Below are 19067 nucleotides of genomic sequence, written 5' to 3'. Positions count from 1 at the left end.
GTGTCCGACTACTATTATCGCAAATATGGTTTCCCTCTGCTCTGGTGCGGCAGTAGGTCAAGTAGTGATGGGATATATGATTCCTTCCGCAATGATTATTATCTCGGAAATGGCGAGAAGGGTGGCTTTCTACGGAGTAACAGTTCAGCGTTTTTAACTCATTGCACCCATTTCGCAGTAGTCCTAATAATTTGAAGTTTACTTTTGAAAATTGGGTGTCCGAATAATTATCCAACTTGAAACTCAAAGCCTACATATAGCCTACATTTATGTTCGATGTTAGTCTTGAACAGTCGTCTGAAAATATTTAGATTAGAAATTTATTCCTTCATTAGCAGGCCTTTACTAAGAAGTTATTTGCCACAGTGATGAATATTTTTTAAAATGTTTATTCAAATTTATCCATTCGCTACTATAGCTAAAATGTTGCAAATCGAGAACGCCAAAGATTGTTTCAAAATCCAAAATGCCTGAATGAATCATAGATTGGGACCAGATTTGAGAAAAAAAATAAGGTAAAATAAATTTTGGTTCAAAACTATAACGAAAAGAACAATAGCAAATTACCTCGTTGGACTGAATATGAAAATCAGATTAAAGTTCGGAACCTACATCAGGGTGGCCAGCAAGTTTCCATTTTCAAATTCCCGGTTTTTTCCCGGTTTTTCGATCGAGATTTTATGATATTCCCAGTTTTGAAATACATGAATGTGATAAGCAGGGGTTTTTTTTTAAACCAAAATAAGCCCTTTTTTCATATCAAACGTAAGAATATCCTGTTAACGAAGATGTTTGTTGGGATTTCTACAGAAAATTGTTTAAACAAAGGATGGAAAAAGTAATTGAGGCCCTTAGAATCAGAGGGTGAAGTGCCAAAATCACAAACTTTGAGTTAAGTACATATACCAATCAATTCTTCATATCTCAATCTACATCTGCTGCAAAACTCTGATTTTTTTGGTAATTTTGTCAACATTTTTTCGATCCAATTAAAACCATGATGTTCAAATTTGAATAAACTTTATCGCACACAGAATTTGAGTATTGAGCTCTGATTTCTGAATTATGAAATTTGAAATATAATCATCGACAATAAATTTCGGGTGAATTACGAATCTATAAGTAAAACCACTTAATTCTATTCCTCCTATTAATTTTAAATTTTGATTTGATTCTCGTCTGGTGACAACTTATTTTGAATTTTTCTGTTTTTTCGCATTTTCCCCCGCAGAATTTAATGAATTCCCGGCTCTTAAAGGTTAAAAATGGAATTTATTTGTGAAAAACAATTTTGTTGAACATATGAAAGATAAGTTCTTCGCGCTTTTAATTCTAATAAAAAATTTGTTAAATTGTAAATGTCAAAAATTAGTAAATTACAAAAGAAAATCTCAATATATTTTGGAACTCGACCACTTCAGAGCACTAAAAGGTATGTGCTGAGCTAAAAAAATTCGATTTTTCAAGAAGTTATCGACTTTTGCCCACATTATTCCCATGGAATTTAGATCCCAATTTTATTTCGCTTTTGAGCAAAAAAAATGAATTGATTTTAGAATTCAATTGTTTATATAGGGGAAAAATGATCCATACAGAATTTTCCCGGTTTTGATTTGAAATTCCCGGTTTTTTTTCCCGGTTTTCCCGGTCCCATTTTCAATTCCCGGTTTTTTCCCGGTTTTCCCGGTTCGCTGGGCACCCTGCTACATATGTCCTGTTTTTATTTCTATCCCTTGATTTTAAAACTTAATACTTTGGCAAGGTTCTGAATTATTTTGGACGGTCTCCTTGGAAGGAAAAATGCACAAAAAATACCTAAAGCTTTTTGCTGTTAATCGATAAATCTGTTTTCCGAATTTGCGGAAAACCTCGCTCACACAGTTGCCAGAATTAGCAAAAATATCTGCAAACAATCGAATCGAATTTTGAAAACCGACCATAAACATTTTGTAGATTGGCCCGAAAAACCTGTGCAAAATTTCAGCTCAATCGGACTTGATTTAGGGGTGCCTCAAAGCCTTAAAAGTTTTGGTTTTGACCCTCAAAAATTATCAAGGGGGGGCCGACCAAAGGAATTCGGGAAAATCGAAATTCTAAAGTTGATGCCAAATGACTTAGAAATGCTTGAAATGTAGAGGTCCAGATTTTGGTCTAAATTCGACTTTCTGGGACTTTCTTCGTCGAAGTCAAAATTTGATTTTTGACCATTTTTTTTTTTTTTTTAGATAACACCAGATATCGATGTTTCATGTATTTTTTAATTCATTTGGCATCAATATTAAAATGACGATTTTCCTTACGTAATTTTAGAAATTTTTAAGTCAATTTTTGACAAAAAATTTTTTTGAGATTGCATCAGATTTTAACGTTTTATGCCTCTTTACATCATCGGGCTTCAAAATTAAAATTTCGTTTTTTTTTTTGGTTCCCCCTTTGATGAATTTTGAGGGTAAAATAAACCGAAACTTTGAGCGCTTTGAGGGACTCCTAAATCAAGTCCGATTGAGCTAAAATTATGCACAGGTCAGTCAAATCTGCAAAATGTATATCGTCGGTCGGTTTGCGAAATTCGACATAACCCATTTGGCTACCACCCTAATGTAGGTCCTAGAAAAGATGTATGAAGAAGTAGATTATAATCGAGCTTAATAAAATTATCTGAGAATTTTTTCAGCCTTTCCAGATTTTTCAAAAGGCAAAACGATTAAAAAAAAATATTTTGAAGCTTTCAAACGGTTTCGAGGACTGTACTCGAAAAAAAAAAATACAACAGTGTCTTCAGTGAATTAGTTTTGATTACGCGGATGAAATTTTTCTAAACCTGTCAATACTACACTCTGAAGGAAAATTCGGGATTAACTATGTCGATAGACAGGCTCCAGGAAGTGGAGTGAAAGGTTTCAAAAGTACTCAAAATATATCAATGGCTCACAGTGAGTCGTAAAGATAATCGTCGGTTCATCTTCTTGTTTGAAAGCTACAAATCTCAAAACCACTTGACAGATCTTCAAATCTCAGGAATTTTGAATTTCGAATGTACCTGTTCGGTGTTCAAAAATTTTCAAATAATTCTGTTTATCCAATATTTATATGTTCAACCCCCTGAAGGTACATTTCTTTAAATCAAGTCAAGGAAGAGACCAAGGCCGTATTTATGGAGGGTTGGGGGGGGGGCAATTGTGGACAATTGACCCGTGCCCCCGACTCAGGGAGGGCCCTCCGAGGAAAATGAAAATTTAAACATTAATTTAATCATACTACTTTGAGTTCTATAGAACTGGGAAAGAAAATGAAAATCGGTATTAAAATGTTTAAAATAACAGGTAAGGGCCCCCTTGAAATAATATCTCGAATAGTTTCACTCTAATATCAGTTAAGGGGGGCCCCTAGAATAAGCGTTAAAGAATTTTTCCCGCATTTTTTGGCTGAACAAATTAGAACTAATTTTTTCAATACCTGGCAATATCTGGGCATTTAATCTCGAATTTTTGAACATAAAATCCGGACAGAAAAATTGAGCCTAGTTTAGACCTTAGTTTGCTTTATTTGTCTTTTTTTTAAACCCCGGGTTGTCCAAATAAATCCGGGGAATCTGGAATGCATACCCGACAATAAATAATAATAGATACATCACTTTCTCTTATTTATTGAATAAAGAAAAAAGTCCAGGAGTTTTCAGCGAATCAAGCTAAATTTTCTGATAAGGAAGTATTTCCTCCTGATTAAAAAAAGCAACGGCGATTACGGGGGATAGATTAACTTTTTCTAGGATTTTTCAATATTAAAAATATACGGAAATTATCCATTTTTGAAAGAAAATTAGCAGAAAATAGAAAATGTGAAGAAATTGAAGTAAAAAAATCAAAATCATTTCAAAATTGAACTTTTTTTTTCGGGCTCTGTTGGGAATAAAGTTAATAAAATCAAGCAATATAGAATGTTCACTTTATCATAAGTATGAGTATGAATAATGCAAAAATAATGTTAGTGTTTCGAATTATGGAAATTAACGTTAATTTATACACTATACACACCCATTTTATAAAAAAAAAAAAACCGATTTAGCCCAAATTTCAAACTTTTGATTCTGATGTACATTTATTTAAATTTTCCTCTACTAAAGGAAATACCCTGAATTCAGCATATCATTCTCTTAATGACAATTTTCCAACTATAATTTTCAAAAAAAAAAAAGTCTCTTACTTCATTTGCGCATTTAATTCAGCGATTCTCTAAACATAAATATTTCTACATTTTCAGTCGCATCTCATTCCAGATTTATAATTATGTGTCTTGAACATTTAATTTCCAATCTGAATTACTTTTTCGAAGGTAACATTTGTCACATTTAGAAGAACTTCTGACAAAAGCTTCTTAATATTTTTATAACATTTATTTTAATAAATGTATAATTTTTAATTTTCAGTTTTAGTTTGCTAATATAACGAAATCTTTACAGATTCTTTGTATGTTTAAAATACTTGTTAGGTTTTTTTTAGGGACAGCATATGAAAAAAAAGATCCATAGGAGCCCCCGTGAAAAATTGCCTCGGGCCATCGGGGGCTCAATTCGGCCCTGATCACAGGTGTAACTATTACCTACATAAGAAATAAGTTATGGAACGCAGAAGTCCTCAGCGCAGATGATATGATAAGTTTCCTCAAAAAAAATTGGCTAAAATCATGCGGATTCTATAAAATTAGTCTCAGTTCCGAGCAAAGTTTTATGAGGGTTTGAAATAATGAATTCAAGAACATAAGAGGAATTTAGATAGAACAATTAAACCATGGGTGGCCAAGTTTTTTAACAAGCGGGCCAAATTCGAGAAATGAGATATGCTAGCAGGCCAAACAACAAATTTTTCTCTAAATTTTTTCATCAAAAAGTATCATATTTTTAAAGACTATTTCTGCATATGCCTGGGTTTCATGAAGTATAGATTCACCTTCAATGAAATTTTTATTCCTTATTTCGAGTGCCGATTCTGTAATTACGACAAACAGATATTTGTTATTTGGCAAAGTTTAATAAGAATCCTGCGTCAATTGATTGACTGTTTGAAATATTGCTTGCGAGTTCACAGAAAAAAAATTAAATATAAACCGCAATATACACTGAAATAAATTTCGTCAATACTATACGTCAAACATTCTTCCAAGGGATTTTAAAACCTCCTCGCCTCTTAAATGTAAAGTAGCGTTATTACAATGGACATTAAACCGTTTTCATTGTAACCAAGTTTAAAAAAAATCAATGCCTCATTTTCAAAATTTTAAAGAACACCTTCCTTCTTAAATAAAGGTTGGTATTCGAAATTTACAAATAAAAATTTGTTGAGGCAAACAAATACTTTGAATAAATATATATCCAAATAAGTGGTTCTTCTCAGCGGTTTGCCAATACCAAACTGGTTCTTTTTAAAACCTAGATAAATTTTACCCAGCTGTTAATTCTTTTTAGTTTTTTTTTTAATTTAAAAACACATACATAGAACACATTGTCATTACTGAGCTTTTTGAATTTGGTTCAATTTTCATAAAAAATACTTTTTTTAATAAAGTTTAGTAAAATAAACATATAAATTGGAAGATTTACACAACATGGTTTTGGCAAATTTTGATGGGGGCTCACACCGCTTTGAAAGTTAGAGAACTCATCTCATGAAATCAAAGTTTTTTTAATTATTTTTTATTTAAAAAAATGCTAGAGGGCTTTTTTAATTTGTTTTGTGTTTCACATTGATAATGCAATGATTTACGGAAGCATTACGGATAGGAATGTGATTCGGTGAATTTTTCAAACGTTTTTAAATCGTTAGTTTAATATGAACTTACTGTCTTTCAGAGGCTTACTGAACGCCTCAAAATGAAAACTAGAATGCGCCTGAAGCTCTCAGCGCTCCTACAATCACTTTAAACACAGATGAACTTTGAATACCTACTAATTCATTGGTATATCATCGCACTAATGCATTGGTATACTATTGCAATGTAATCAAAAACCCATTCAGTTTTTCGAATTTTGTTGGTGTAGATTTGGGTACATTTTACCGATTTTTTCCGGAGCATGGTAATTCCGGAAAGAGTATCGCGGGCCACAAAAAGAGAGTCGCGGGCCACGGTTTGGCCACCCATGAATACGACGAAGATTTAAATATTCACTTATGTTATTCCCTAAAATACCTTTTCGACCGAATATTTGTAACCGAATTGTGAGTAAGTAAAGAGTTAGTATTGTGAGTTCTTATACGTAGATGACCCATAGTATTAGCTTTTCTTCCAGCTTTCATCAAAACAGGAGGCATCTTCAATCCATTAGGAGCAAACGCTCAAAACACCATGACTCCGGTGTGATGCTTGGTAATAAACTTTAATTCCACATTCTCTGGAACATCCGTAGACTTCAGGGATGAAACATACCGATCCGTACTTGAATTGGACACCGGATCAGTCGAAAAAAGTCTGAGAATTTGACAGATTTTGAGGCATTCGCTTCCTTAGCCAGCCTCTGGATTGATGTTAGTTCCGCTTCACATTTGCCTTAACCAATTTTACTACTTTTACAGTGCGTGCAAACTGTTAATTTCCACTGCCAGGCTTCTATGTACATGATTCATCAAGCAGAGGACGATTCAAGCGTTGAACAGTCGCTAGAAAGCATTCTTCAGCAGCCGCCGCAATTTGCTGGGGAGTTTCTTGGGCGACAAGCAAACTGATCACTATCGCCTCTGTGTACATCTTACCGATATAGCGTATATTGTAATACTGCATTGTTTACGTCAATTGAAAGATGAAATATAATGCAAATCTGCACAAAAAAAAATCCTCAAAAATCTTCAAAAACAACCGAGAAGAGACTGCTAAAAATTTGAGCATTTCTTTTGGTCATACTGTATGTATAATACTTTTATACAACTAAACAACAGAAAATCAAATAATTCCTAAATCTCGGCAGCTTGGTATCACTCAACCCGCGACCGTTGATTATTTAGGCCACAGTAAATTAGCTCCATCATTATACCCCGATGGCCAGTTGCTAGTCCCAAATAGTGACTGGCTAGTGAAACTGATTGTCGACTGACCGACCTCTCTCTTTCTATAGTAGCAAGAGAGAAAAACCCAACAAACTAACCGGCCGGACACCGGAGGAACATTTCCAAATCACCCAACATCATAATATGTACGTTTCCGATATTGCGCACGAGATTCGACATTGAACAGCTCTAGGCTAGAGGAGAGAACCTCAGCCACTAGTAAAGTGCCGGGGCGATCTGTAATAATAATCATAGGTCAACCACTGACTGACTGGCCGCTGTTTGGCCGCGGCACATGACTATGAATCGGTCCTGTGTGGGTCTATACCGGCATAGAATTCTGAGATTTAGTCACTCTGGACACTACTAAGCGATTTCGTGTGGTTTGTGATTTGTTCTGGGTAGATGCTGTTGCATGTCTTTGTGACGCTCGCTCGACTTCGATGTCACAATCGATGGATAATTCTAGCTGTTAAACCGTAGAATTAAGCTAAAAGGTAGAAGCGAAAAAAACACCCGATGACAAATTCCACCGGGCACCGGACAAGGTTAAATGTGCATGATTTATTTGCTGATTTTTGTTCAGCTTTCAGCCACCGCAGATTGTTCATAATATTCTGAAGGGAGCCACCATTTAGCAACAAACCGCAATGCGATGGGATGATATCACACGTTCTTATGAAGAAAAGTGCTTGGTCACGATAGGAACACGTAACGCAGTTCTCCATCCGCTTCACCTGAACGCTGCTACACACGACATGAGTATAGAAGCCGCATTGCAGAACTATACTGGAAATAAGTGTAATTGGAATGCTTGTTATAAAGTATTGACAATAGCACCAACAGTAATAATAGCACACAAAAAGATTTTTTTTTAATTCTAACGTAGCTCAATTGTAACCTTTTCTAGATTTTATACAATAGAAATGATATGCTACTGTACGATCAAACTGTAACAGCACGTTTAAAGTAACGGAACATAACATAACAAATCAGAGCCTGAAGATATGTCTATGAGAACTTTTAATTATATGCCTAGAATTCAAGTGCAATGCCTTATACGGGTGTTCTACAAAAAAAAAACATCAAAGGCGTAAGACTCATAACGTTTGAAATTATTCATAAGGCGAAACTGGCCAAACTCCACCTTACCGTGACCAACAGCGACCTCATACAGGGTCCGCCCGCTCCGCTGCTATTGTCGGTTTTATTAATGTAGAATGGCGAAATTCCTCAACATTCACATGTAGGACCACAGCCCACAAAGCCGAGAAATTTTCTGATCGCAGGCTTCGATTAGACAACCTTGAAGGAAGTGAGCATAGATACAGTATCCTACCTTTGCCTGAACAAATTGATATCGCGCTACACGAAATCGATGGTTCGAGGGCTGAATACGCGAATAGATGATTAATAAAAGACAAGACGAACGATAACATCTATTTAGCTAGGCAGTGGCGGATACAGAATAACGCTCAAGTTTGATGTGTTTGCAAATTATTCCTCCTAACGACAGTACACACATCGGGAAATCAGCCCTCGGGCCATGTGGTGTTTATACTCTTGGTAGATATCTATTTCTCTCGTTCTCTTGTTAGCAGTGAACGAGAAACCGTGGAATCCACCCGAGGAAACATTGACCATCCCCATTTGAGTATCACTAAGATAGCGATCGAATAGTTGGTTATATTCTGTATTCATAGGCTAATTTTATTTGATTTTTTTCTGACTCATTCGAACATTTTTTCACACCTGATGGTACAAAATGATGAAGGTAACCGAAAAGTTCAAACTACCTTGTTGTTAATTAACTCAACCTCTAAATTGAAATATATTTTGCTGTACCATGAAATTTTAGGCATCGAGGCAGGTTATTTCCGATTTCAAACCACCTTGGGGGCTCAAATTGTTCCTATGCTTAGCAGGAGGTCTCATGCCAATTTAGAACTCAATCCATATACTCTTAAGTAGAGATGTACCGAATAGTGGTATTCGGCGAACGGCCGAATACCGAATATCGACCTTTTCAACTATTCGGCCAAACGAATATTCGGCCGAATATTCTATTTGGTTTTCAATAAAGCTACAAAAGCGATTATTTCAATTTCCTCCTATTTCTTCCATCTTAATGCCCCTCATATACTTGCGTTGATTTTTTTCAACCAGATAATATGATCAGATGATGTATTACAAGATCTTTTTGAAGTAGGGGTCTCTCTGAATAAAAAAAATGTCACCAATAACTGAAAGGACATTAGATGACTTGTCGCTTCTAGGGCCTTTAAAACCAAATAGAGTGAGTTCCTGTGGAAACTTGGACAAAACACGTTGAAACAGGTGTCAAGAAATTTGAAATGGCTTATTTGATATCGAATTAGATGGAAGTCGAATATGAGCAAGACATTTTCAAAAAAGTTGTCGAAAAAACGATGATCTTTAACCTTAATCATACCATACTTCAAACCACTCAGGCCATTTAAAAAAATGAAAAAAGGGCAACTTGGAACAAAACCTTGGTTTAAACACACAAGGGGAAAGTGAGAGAAAATAACTTGAATTTTAAAGTTTTAATTGAATCATAGCAGCAGTATTAAGGGGGATTAAACCAAAATTTTATTCATTTCGAAATAGTTGAAAAATCGTTCTTGAACATAAAATATTGAAAGTTTCAAAGAGAAATAAGAGTTTTTTATTCGATTTAGCAAATAGTTTGAATAAATCCGGGCATCTCGGCCAGATTTGAAGTATCTCAAATACTTTATTGGATTAATTGCAAAGCCTGGATATTTGAAAAAAATCTGGAACGATCGATAATCAAAGTATGAAGCACTACTTGTCAGCATTCACTGTACGATCAACAGTGAAAGATTCACGGATACACCTTAGATGTTTTAGTGAAACCATTATATTTTAAATGAAATGAAATGAAATGTTTTTTCAACATTACTTTTGGATATTTTATAAATAATCCAGATTCGTTCGAAAAAAATTGACAATTATGTTATTGTTTAAATTCTAAAAATAAATATTCGGCCTATTCGGCCGAATACTTTGCTCAACTATTCGGTGAGCCGGATATTCGGCCTAACGGTTTTTGGGTGGTATTCGGCCGACCGAATAATCGGTACATCTCTACTCTTAAGGGTCGCTCAACGACGCACAGAGGAGTATATATAATAAAAAGTTGGCAAAAAGTGTTTTTTGATGTTTATACTGTTATCTTGGAATAAGACTAATAAAATATTAATAGAGTTAAAAAAAAGTAATTTTTAGCTAATTCAATCACTAAGCAGTGATTTTAAGGCTTTCTGATAACAAAAAAGTCGATATCAGTATCGAATACACTTGATACCTACTTCAAATATTATCTTCCGATTGAATAATACAAATATCATTAAATTATTGTAATGAAAATCCTCTTATTTTCTTACCACTTGATTGTACTGATTTCTTTTCAGATTTGCATCAAAACATTTTTGTAGTTTTTCTTTGTAATGGGCTTCAAAAAGATTCTTAAATCAGCCGCTTTGACAGGTGTCTTAGAAACTTTTTTGATTATTTTTGAGGCATACGTTTATCCTGCTGCTCTAGTTTCATTTGTGCTCCATAGCCTTAAACATCCATAGGCACGATTTTATGGAGCTCCTGTGCTTTTTTGCTTATTTTTTCGTCTATTTGGAGCACATCGTGAAATTTCAATGAGCCTTTTCTCTAAAAATATAAGATTTGCTTCTATAGAGCGATATCGATATTCTATTCTGCATGATTGTTCTAAACAGCTCAGCTCTGAAAAATTAACGTTCATTTTTGCAAATAAAAATTTTCAAAACAATTTGGATAAATTCTCGAAACTGAAAATCCAAGACTTTTCTTCGTTAACATCTAAAAAAAGAATAGCATATTACTTTCAAAAACTCAAAAACAACACTGTAACTTCTATAAATGTTCCACAGATTTACATAAATGAAAATGTATAATGAGCTATATAAATTATTTGCAATAGGCACTAATAAACAATTTTTAACTATAATTTGAACAACTATTTTTTCTGTTGAGCAATTGATTAGGATTTAACAAAAAAGAAGACAAATTTTTCAAATTCAACATTGAATGCGGAAGTATGCGGAAGTTCTTTCTTCTGTTCATGGTTCATGAAGTTATGCATTTTTACATGATGTAAAATTTGTTGCTGGGACTTGCTGGGAACATAAACAAAAACAGTTATTTAACAAAAACAAGCTATGAAAACTACAAACAAAAAAAAAGCTTTTGAAAGCTCCATAAATATTGAAAAAATGACTGATGCATGGTGTAAAATGTATTCAAGAAGCAAATAAACATAAAAATCATGGTAATAGTTCAATTTTAAATTTTGACTTTTGGCCAGGTTTTTGGGTGAAATACTCCTGTGTGCGACGCTCAAGTTCTTATGATAATTTGCTTTGATTTGTTTTAGCGATCGGCCAAAATTACTTTTATAGCTTAAACTTGAACAATTGGAGATTTAAATGCCTTTTAAATTATTAAAAATGCTTCAAAGACCACAAATTCCTATCAGCTACCAAAAAAACACCTTTTTTAACATACAGAAAAGTTTAAAGTCTCTCTAATCAAACAATCAATCAATCAATCAACTTACAGAAATTTGTGGTTCGCAAATCATTTACGTAGAATAATTTAAAGGACATTTGTAAAACAATCTGTGTTTAATTGTTCAAGAAAACTGACAAAATACAAAGTCAATTTCTGGTCTTGCTTTCAATGTGTTCGGTAATTTGGCCAGTAAACTATATAATTGACCGATTTTTTTTCCAATTTTTCAGACAACGAAATAGAACGCATTAGGTAGTGAGCTTTTGACATATTTACTTCATTTAAGTTAAATTCTAAGTTCAATCGTATTTTCAGTCTGACACTGTTAATTAATTTTTTGTTCACATTTTAACACACCTTCTTCTGTACAGAAATCAACTTATTCTTCATTTTTTCCTCAGAATTGAACTCCTGGAGATGTTTTCATAGTGTTTGCTTGGCTTGTGATATAGCTCAGTTGGCAAGTCAGTTGCTTTCCGAGCCGATGTCCATGAGTACGAGCCCAAGAGTAAACATCGATCACAGTTGTACCGGATAAGTTTTTCAATGACTTGTCCGCCAACTTCATCGTTGATATAAGTCGCGAATGACATAAAGATGTTAAAACGACTATAATCGAAACAAAAAATTTGCTTCAAAATAAGCCAGTTTTTTGATGAGTCCGAAATTCATGTCCTTAGGTACAAAAGTGACTAACTTGGGTTCAGATATCTCTAAGACATTATTTGAATAGTGGAACGATCGAAAATAGGTCAAAATCGAGCGGAAGTATGCTCTGTAGCTTAGTTGGGCATTTGAACTGATCCACAAATACAGATTCATTTTCGAAAAGCTGTACGATTTTAATCAATTTTGAATTTATCTCCTTTTTTCTCAACAGCGTTAAAATTATTCAACTTTTTAAAAAAATACCAGCTATTAAGACGATTTCATAACAACTCATTTTTTTTTTCAAAGCGGTCCAGCTGCAAGAAGCCAAAACTGTAAATGGGTTATTAGAAAATTGAATTTTTTATCCAGAAAAATGAATAATACCAGTTGCGCGTATTGCAAGTTGAAAAAATCATATTTAAGTTTTCTTTTACCGTAAAATAAATTAAATATCATTTAAAATTGGAAAAGCATGAAAATACATTTTTGGTTCTATTTTTTGTCGAAGAATAAAAATTTCACCTAAAACTGTCACCACACACTTGTGCTCAAGGCCACTGAGTAAACATCTATTTTGACTAAATTTATTCTTCATTTCAATACTCAGAGTTCCAAAAAACGTTTGATATCAAAACTCGCCGATTTCAAGTATCAGGTATGCAAAAAATGTCGTGAAAAATGTTTAGGATTTTTCCGAATTTTGTACAAAATAAATTGGCATCGTATTTCTTCGAGTTACGCCATTTTTTTCCTATTTTCAAAAAATCGACAATTGAAAACATACATAAAACAATCATTATACAAATAATTTTCATGAAACAATATTCAATGGATTGTTTTCTACAGCGTTTTCCAGTGATGTAATTTGAGCCGGGGAGGCCTTACTAATAATTTTTTTGACAAGATCTTGAAAAAAATATATCAAGAGTCTCTTGAGTCTGTAATTAATCTGACTTTAAATCTGAGTCTGGACTAAAAGTGAGATCGATTTTTGTTTCATATTTATTCAACCAAATTCCGACCACCAGAATTCATCATACGCAAAAAAACACTAATTCTATTATTACTTAAAATAACACCAAAATGAAAATTTCATATGCTCCATGTAAAATACGGTAAGTTTCTTTACAGACGATGTAAATGAATTTTTAATGGATACATTCCGTGATACATTCCCTGATACACCGTAACGTGAATTCACTTTTCCCAACTTTTCTGAACTACAGTGTGGCCAGCGAGTTTCCGTTTTGAAATTCCCAGTTTTTTCCCGATTTTTCCGTAAGATATTTCATAATTTCTTCGGTTTAAAATAACATGAAGAAATCTGTACATCGGTTTTTTTAATCAGATTTGCAATATTAATTAAAAAAAAATCTAAGAATTTTCAGTCCGGTCTCAAAAAGGTATTAATATATTTATGAAAACTTCAAATTTGAAATTTTTATCCAAATTTTCAAAACCTTGATTAGGGTGAAATTTTAAAATTCAGGATTATTATAATGAATTGTCAATAAATATGTTTCCGAAACTCATACACACTTAATTAGTATTTTTTTACATTATTTTTCTGATGAAGAATGTGGTTATCAGTAAAAGCGCAAAATTTATAAATAACACAAACCAAAAGAGTTAAATTTTATTAGAATTTTTTTAATATTAATAAATATATTAAAAATTGATTAAATTGATAAATTAATTTATCAATGAGTTTAAAGTCTCTCTAATCAAACAATCAATCAATCAATTTATCAATGAAATAAACACTTGAAGTATGCTTAAGATAAAAACGTGTACGTCTACTTTTGTATCCCTATTCAAAATAGCCAGAAATCAGTCCATTTCATTTCATTGTCATTTGTTCGACATATTCATTCGATTTTTGATCGGAATCTTCAAAGTTGTTTCCCGTTCATTTGAAATATTTTCTTTACATTTCTCCTTATTTTGAGTTTTTTTCCAGCATACCGTGTCTCTGCTCCAGACTTCCAGGTTCATTTTTTCTCAATATTCATAAAGAAAGTGCTCTAAAGTATATTTCATACTTTTGTGCACTTTCTTTACGAAGCTTTCATAAACTAACGCTAGTAAAGCTAATTTAAAAAAAATTCTAAGCTTCACATTTATTTAAGGTTTTTTTTTTATTTAAATAACATTTTTTACTATTCACACACAAGATCCGTGAACAAAATTCAAAATATTTTGTTCGCCATAAATTTTTCTGCTACGTTTCGTTATTTTAAAGAACGTATAGAATATTTTGGGACTGAAACTGGAAAATTGAAAATATAAGCGCTGCTGAGCAAAGAAATTATGATTTTTTTTTAATTTTCGATTTTTCTCCATATTTTTCTTACGTAATGTAAGTGCTCTAAAATGAAAAGCTACTGATAAAAATTATTCGTATTGAAATGAATGAATTTTAGAATTCAATACATTCAAATATGAGAAAAACGATTCATACAGAATTTTCGCGGTTTCGATTCGAGATTCCAGGTTTTTTCCCGATTCCATTTTCAATTCCCGTTTTTTCCCAGATTTTCCCGGTGCGCTGGCCACCCTGGAACTAATATCATTCTAGATGTCAATTGTAGAATAAAAAAAATAGTCGCAAACGGTAGCAAATTAAATTTTGCCTGAAATGAGTATGAATTGGTTACTGGAAAAAATAATGTGTTTATTATTGTGCTCGATTACTTTTGTGAAGTGAATTCAACCTAAAATTTATCATTTTTTATTTCAGTTCATATCACCTTAATTTTCTGTTCTTCCTGCGGAAATACAATATCGATGTCTCAGAACAAAATGTAAACGAATTAATTAGCCACAATATGATATGCGTAGGTTTCTGATTAAACAACAACAAACTAAGTCATGTCTTTTTAAAGTTGTAACGTGAACTCACTCAGTTTCAAGTTTCAACAAAGCAGGGCTTTGAACTGTATTCACGTCACGAAATTTCAAGCTTTTTTCAACCATTATCTACAGCCTTCAAATTTTTTGTTCACTTATAAAAATGATACCTTGTTATTTTTTTTAAATAATGAATTATTCAAAATTGTTTCAAATTATGTTCGGTTTGTACAAATCCGACCATCTGGAGGATCGAGACAGCTTTCAGAGTATATTTTCCATATGAATTTGACCAAAAAATAAAATTTAGTAAAAGTTGACAAAATCCATCAAAAAAATTTATACTCAAAATTATCTAAAACATGTTAATTTTATTTTCTCTTTTTCCGCTGGTTTCTTGTGATTTGAATTACCAAAATTATTGACGATTTTGAGTTTTTTTTTTTTTGATTCGAGATTCGGATAAATATCACTTGTGAGCGGGACAAGCTCGTGGGACTTGTCTTGACTTACAAAGTCGATCAAATATTATTGAATAATGCCAATCTCTTCCCAGCTATAGGGTATTGTTCTTAAACATATCGATTTACAAAATTTTTCCTCAACTCACCGTTCGTCATCATCCTTAACGCTGTTCCAGGAGTCCCCCACGCCCGAAGACAGATCGTCCTCCCCGTCTTCTTCCTCATGTTTACCACCACCCTCGTCCTCCATGCCGGAATCTTCCAGACTAATCTGGCAACTCGAAAGCACCACCTGTTTGCCATTGTCCCCCACCTCGATCCAATCGGAGGTCCGGATTCGGGGCGACGCCCTCGGTACCGTTCCACTGGGGGAACTTCCTGTGGGGGATCGAGACACTTCCGGGGCCGCCATCGCCGGTTGCGTTCGTTGCTGACGCTTGCCTCGCATTTGAGCAAGTTCCGATATGAGGAGCTCGTGAAAGTCCAACTTTTTCTGGGCTGACAGTTTTGAGCAGTTGTCCAAATCCGGAATTTTGGTTGAGGGTTTTGAGTCGGTTTGGATAGGGGTGGTATGTTCTCCACCTTCCGGTTCCGGACGGTAAGGAAGTCGAATGGAGGATGTTCTAAGAACTGGTTTTGGGGGATCGTACGGTAGGTGGATGGGAGTTTTGAGGAGGATGTCATTGCGAGCTTCGATGATGGTTTTAGTTCCGCCATTTGAGACTACCGTTTCGTCATTTGATCCGATGAAAATTTCCGTGAGATGAGCTTTTCTCGGCATGTCCCGGTTTTTGAAATTGTTTTCCCGCTCAAGGGAGTTATTGCTGGCGATGCTGTTGGTATCGATGGAGTTTTGTTCGGTGCCACTATCGTGGTACTCCAAAGGGTTTCCTCCGTTGATTACGATAACTTCCGGCGAGTTGAGCTTAATGGTTGAACCGCGATCTGAGCGGTTGAGTGGCCGATTGTTGAAGGAATTGCTCAGCTTCAATTTGTGACCGGAGACTGTGTCTTCCTCGTCGGCGGAATTGAGATGATTGCTGTCATTGGCACTACTCCGACCACTGCTAAAACTGCTAGAACTGTTGAGATTGGTCTTTGATTCGGTTTTTTGCAGCGTTGACATTGGCGATGTTGAGGCTGAAGTTGAAGCCGACGAGGAAGAGTTTATCTCAATTATACTGCACGTCGAGGTGTATATCAGTTTGGTTTTTTCCAAATTGGTGCTGCTGTTGTTCTTGACGGTGTTACGATTGGCAACTGGGAGGACAGGTCGCGGCACAAGATACCCCCCACTGTTGGGCTCCCCAACGTACACTTCAGTCTTCCCAAACGAGTGGTCGGAATCGTTCTTGAAAGTATGATGAGCATGGTCACTTCCATTATAGCTGCCGCTTCCGTTCAAAACGACAGATTGCGGTTTCTTCGGCGGCTGATCGTAGCCTGGCGACTTGTAAACTACCGTTCGTCCAGGATGTGGCGGCTTCAGCGTGTGAATTCCATTTTGTGTCGGAGGATGATTCTCACGATGTTTGGCCAATGCAGTGGCCACTGCAGCTGCACTTGGCCTCGGGGGAACCGGAGGTCCCGGCTTTCTGCTCGTTAACATATTGCAATTCTCATGTGCTGCCCTTCCGCTTCAAACAATTCATACCGCTTGGCAGCTTAATCGGAATCGGAAATTTTCCACACTCAATTATCACATATGAATTCACTCGAGAGCCCACAATCGTTAAACCCACCACTGAATCGTTTAATCACATCACTTCGGCATCGGAACAACACAAACAACGACAAACACTGTAAAGATTCCAGTACCAACATTCATGAACCATAGAAACAGAAAACTCTTCGTTCCGCTGAAGATTTGCGTGAAACGTGACAGAAACGATAATGATTTATCTCGAAACGACCTCCCGGAGGTAAGAGACCATGAATCACCACCAGCATCAGCTTCAGATCACACCCAGGTCAAAAAACGAGACGAATAAAAACACGCTCCGAACCAAGAAGGTGCCACAAGAAGACGTGACAGAAGGAAAAAAAACTGCCTGTTCCAGCTGACTGCATCCAGCTCTTAGCTTAGCTTCAGCGCGGTCACCGATCCGGAGACCTACTTTTCTCACTTTCAACTGGACGCGCAAGATCTTCCGAAGACCACGCGTGGCTCCAACAATCCTCTTAACGTGCGCGACACTGCGCTAGACCTTGTTGTTTTTTCTCGCCTTCACGAACGACCAGACGACCCTTAGGCAATGCTTTCAAACGCATTAGTTCACCTTCGCGGGAAAGGAACTACGATCTTTTTACTTTTTGCACTGCCAACGAAGGTTTTCTAAATCACAAACTTAACACTGTTGCACCATCCAGATTAATCCGTGCTCCAAACTATCGAAACAATCTCCGAAGAGCGATTCACTCGACAAAAAATTGCATTCAACAGAACCCTTCATTAATCACAAGTGCTCATCATACGCTTAGAATCATATTCCATTCCCCCTTTATGTTACTTTACAATCACAATAACTCCAAAAACTCCTCCGAACAAAGAAGAGAATCCACCTGAGGACTTGACGCACAAAATAACAGCAAAAAATCACCCCAGGTAAAAGGTGTCTCCAACTCTACTTTTCCTTTTGTTTCATACAAGTCGTTGGTTCATTTTTTTTCCTCGTTGGTTGAGACCCCAAGATCCAAGTAAGAATAAGATACGCGATACGCGAACTTAAAAACCGGTAGACGCAAATGGGTAGGCACGCAAGAACGCACGAACGAACAACGGACGAGAACCAAGCGCGCACAACTCCCCGGGATCCGACCGATTCGATAGTCAAACGCGAACTGACTCAGCTCAGCTGTGTCCAGCCCGGCCGAAGGGAGTAACTGGCATTTGCTCAGATGTTGGTTTGATGAGTGAGTGTGTTTTGGTTTTGTTGAGGTGTTCTGCTGCTTCCAAGTTCGGGGGGCATTCATGCTCCAGAGGTTAGAAACAGTAAGTCAGTTGGTTCGAGAAACCTTTGAATCGAATTTTCTCAAACAACAATCAATTTTTATTATTCAACAACTTAACCGTGAATCAAATGTCACACAAAAGAAATTTTTTGGAATTATATTCCGTGTTGAATTAACGTCTATAAGGGGCGATGTGTTCCGGAATCAAAACTTTGGAGGCTTATATTTCTTGGTCTGTCGAAAGCCAACATGTCAAGTTACAGCTCATTTTGATAAGCCTGTGGATTTTTTTTTTAAATATTTTAAATTGAGGTCTTTGATATATACATACAAATGATGAAGACAAACAAAAAATTAAGTGTGAATGAGATGTATTTTCAGAATAAAGGTTAGCTTTAATAACTTCCAAAAGCCGCTCATGCTCATAGCTCATTGCAAATTGTCCTTTCTTTAAAAAGCTTTGCAATGAACTCGAAATGAGAATTGAAAGAGGTTTTTTGCCTTTTGAAGCACATCGAAAATC

General features: G+C 35.3%; 1 protein-coding gene across 1 annotated transcript in view; it reads right to left on the bottom strand.

Moving 5' to 3' along the window:
- LOC129749611 (nuclear transcription factor Y subunit gamma-like) overlaps positions 1 to 18448 on the bottom strand; it is a 214447-nt gene extending 195999 nt beyond the window's left edge. Inside the window, exon 1 of the mRNA XM_055744632.1 lies at positions 15739 to 18448. Within this exon, the coding sequence (XP_055600607.1) occupies positions 15739 to 17201 (1463 nt within the window). The 5' untranslated portion in view covers positions 17202 to 18448. The remainder of the gene's footprint in view (positions 1 to 15738) is intronic.
- Positions 18449 to 19067: the final 619 nt, after the last annotated feature.

Source organism: Uranotaenia lowii, chromosome 2, assembly GCF_029784155.1.
Source record: "Uranotaenia lowii strain MFRU-FL chromosome 2, ASM2978415v1, whole genome shotgun sequence".
Lineage (NCBI taxonomy): Eukaryota > Metazoa > Arthropoda > Insecta > Diptera > Culicidae > Uranotaenia > Uranotaenia lowii.
Note: the sequence above shows the minus strand (reverse complement) of the source record. Positions and strands in the feature narration are given on the sequence as shown.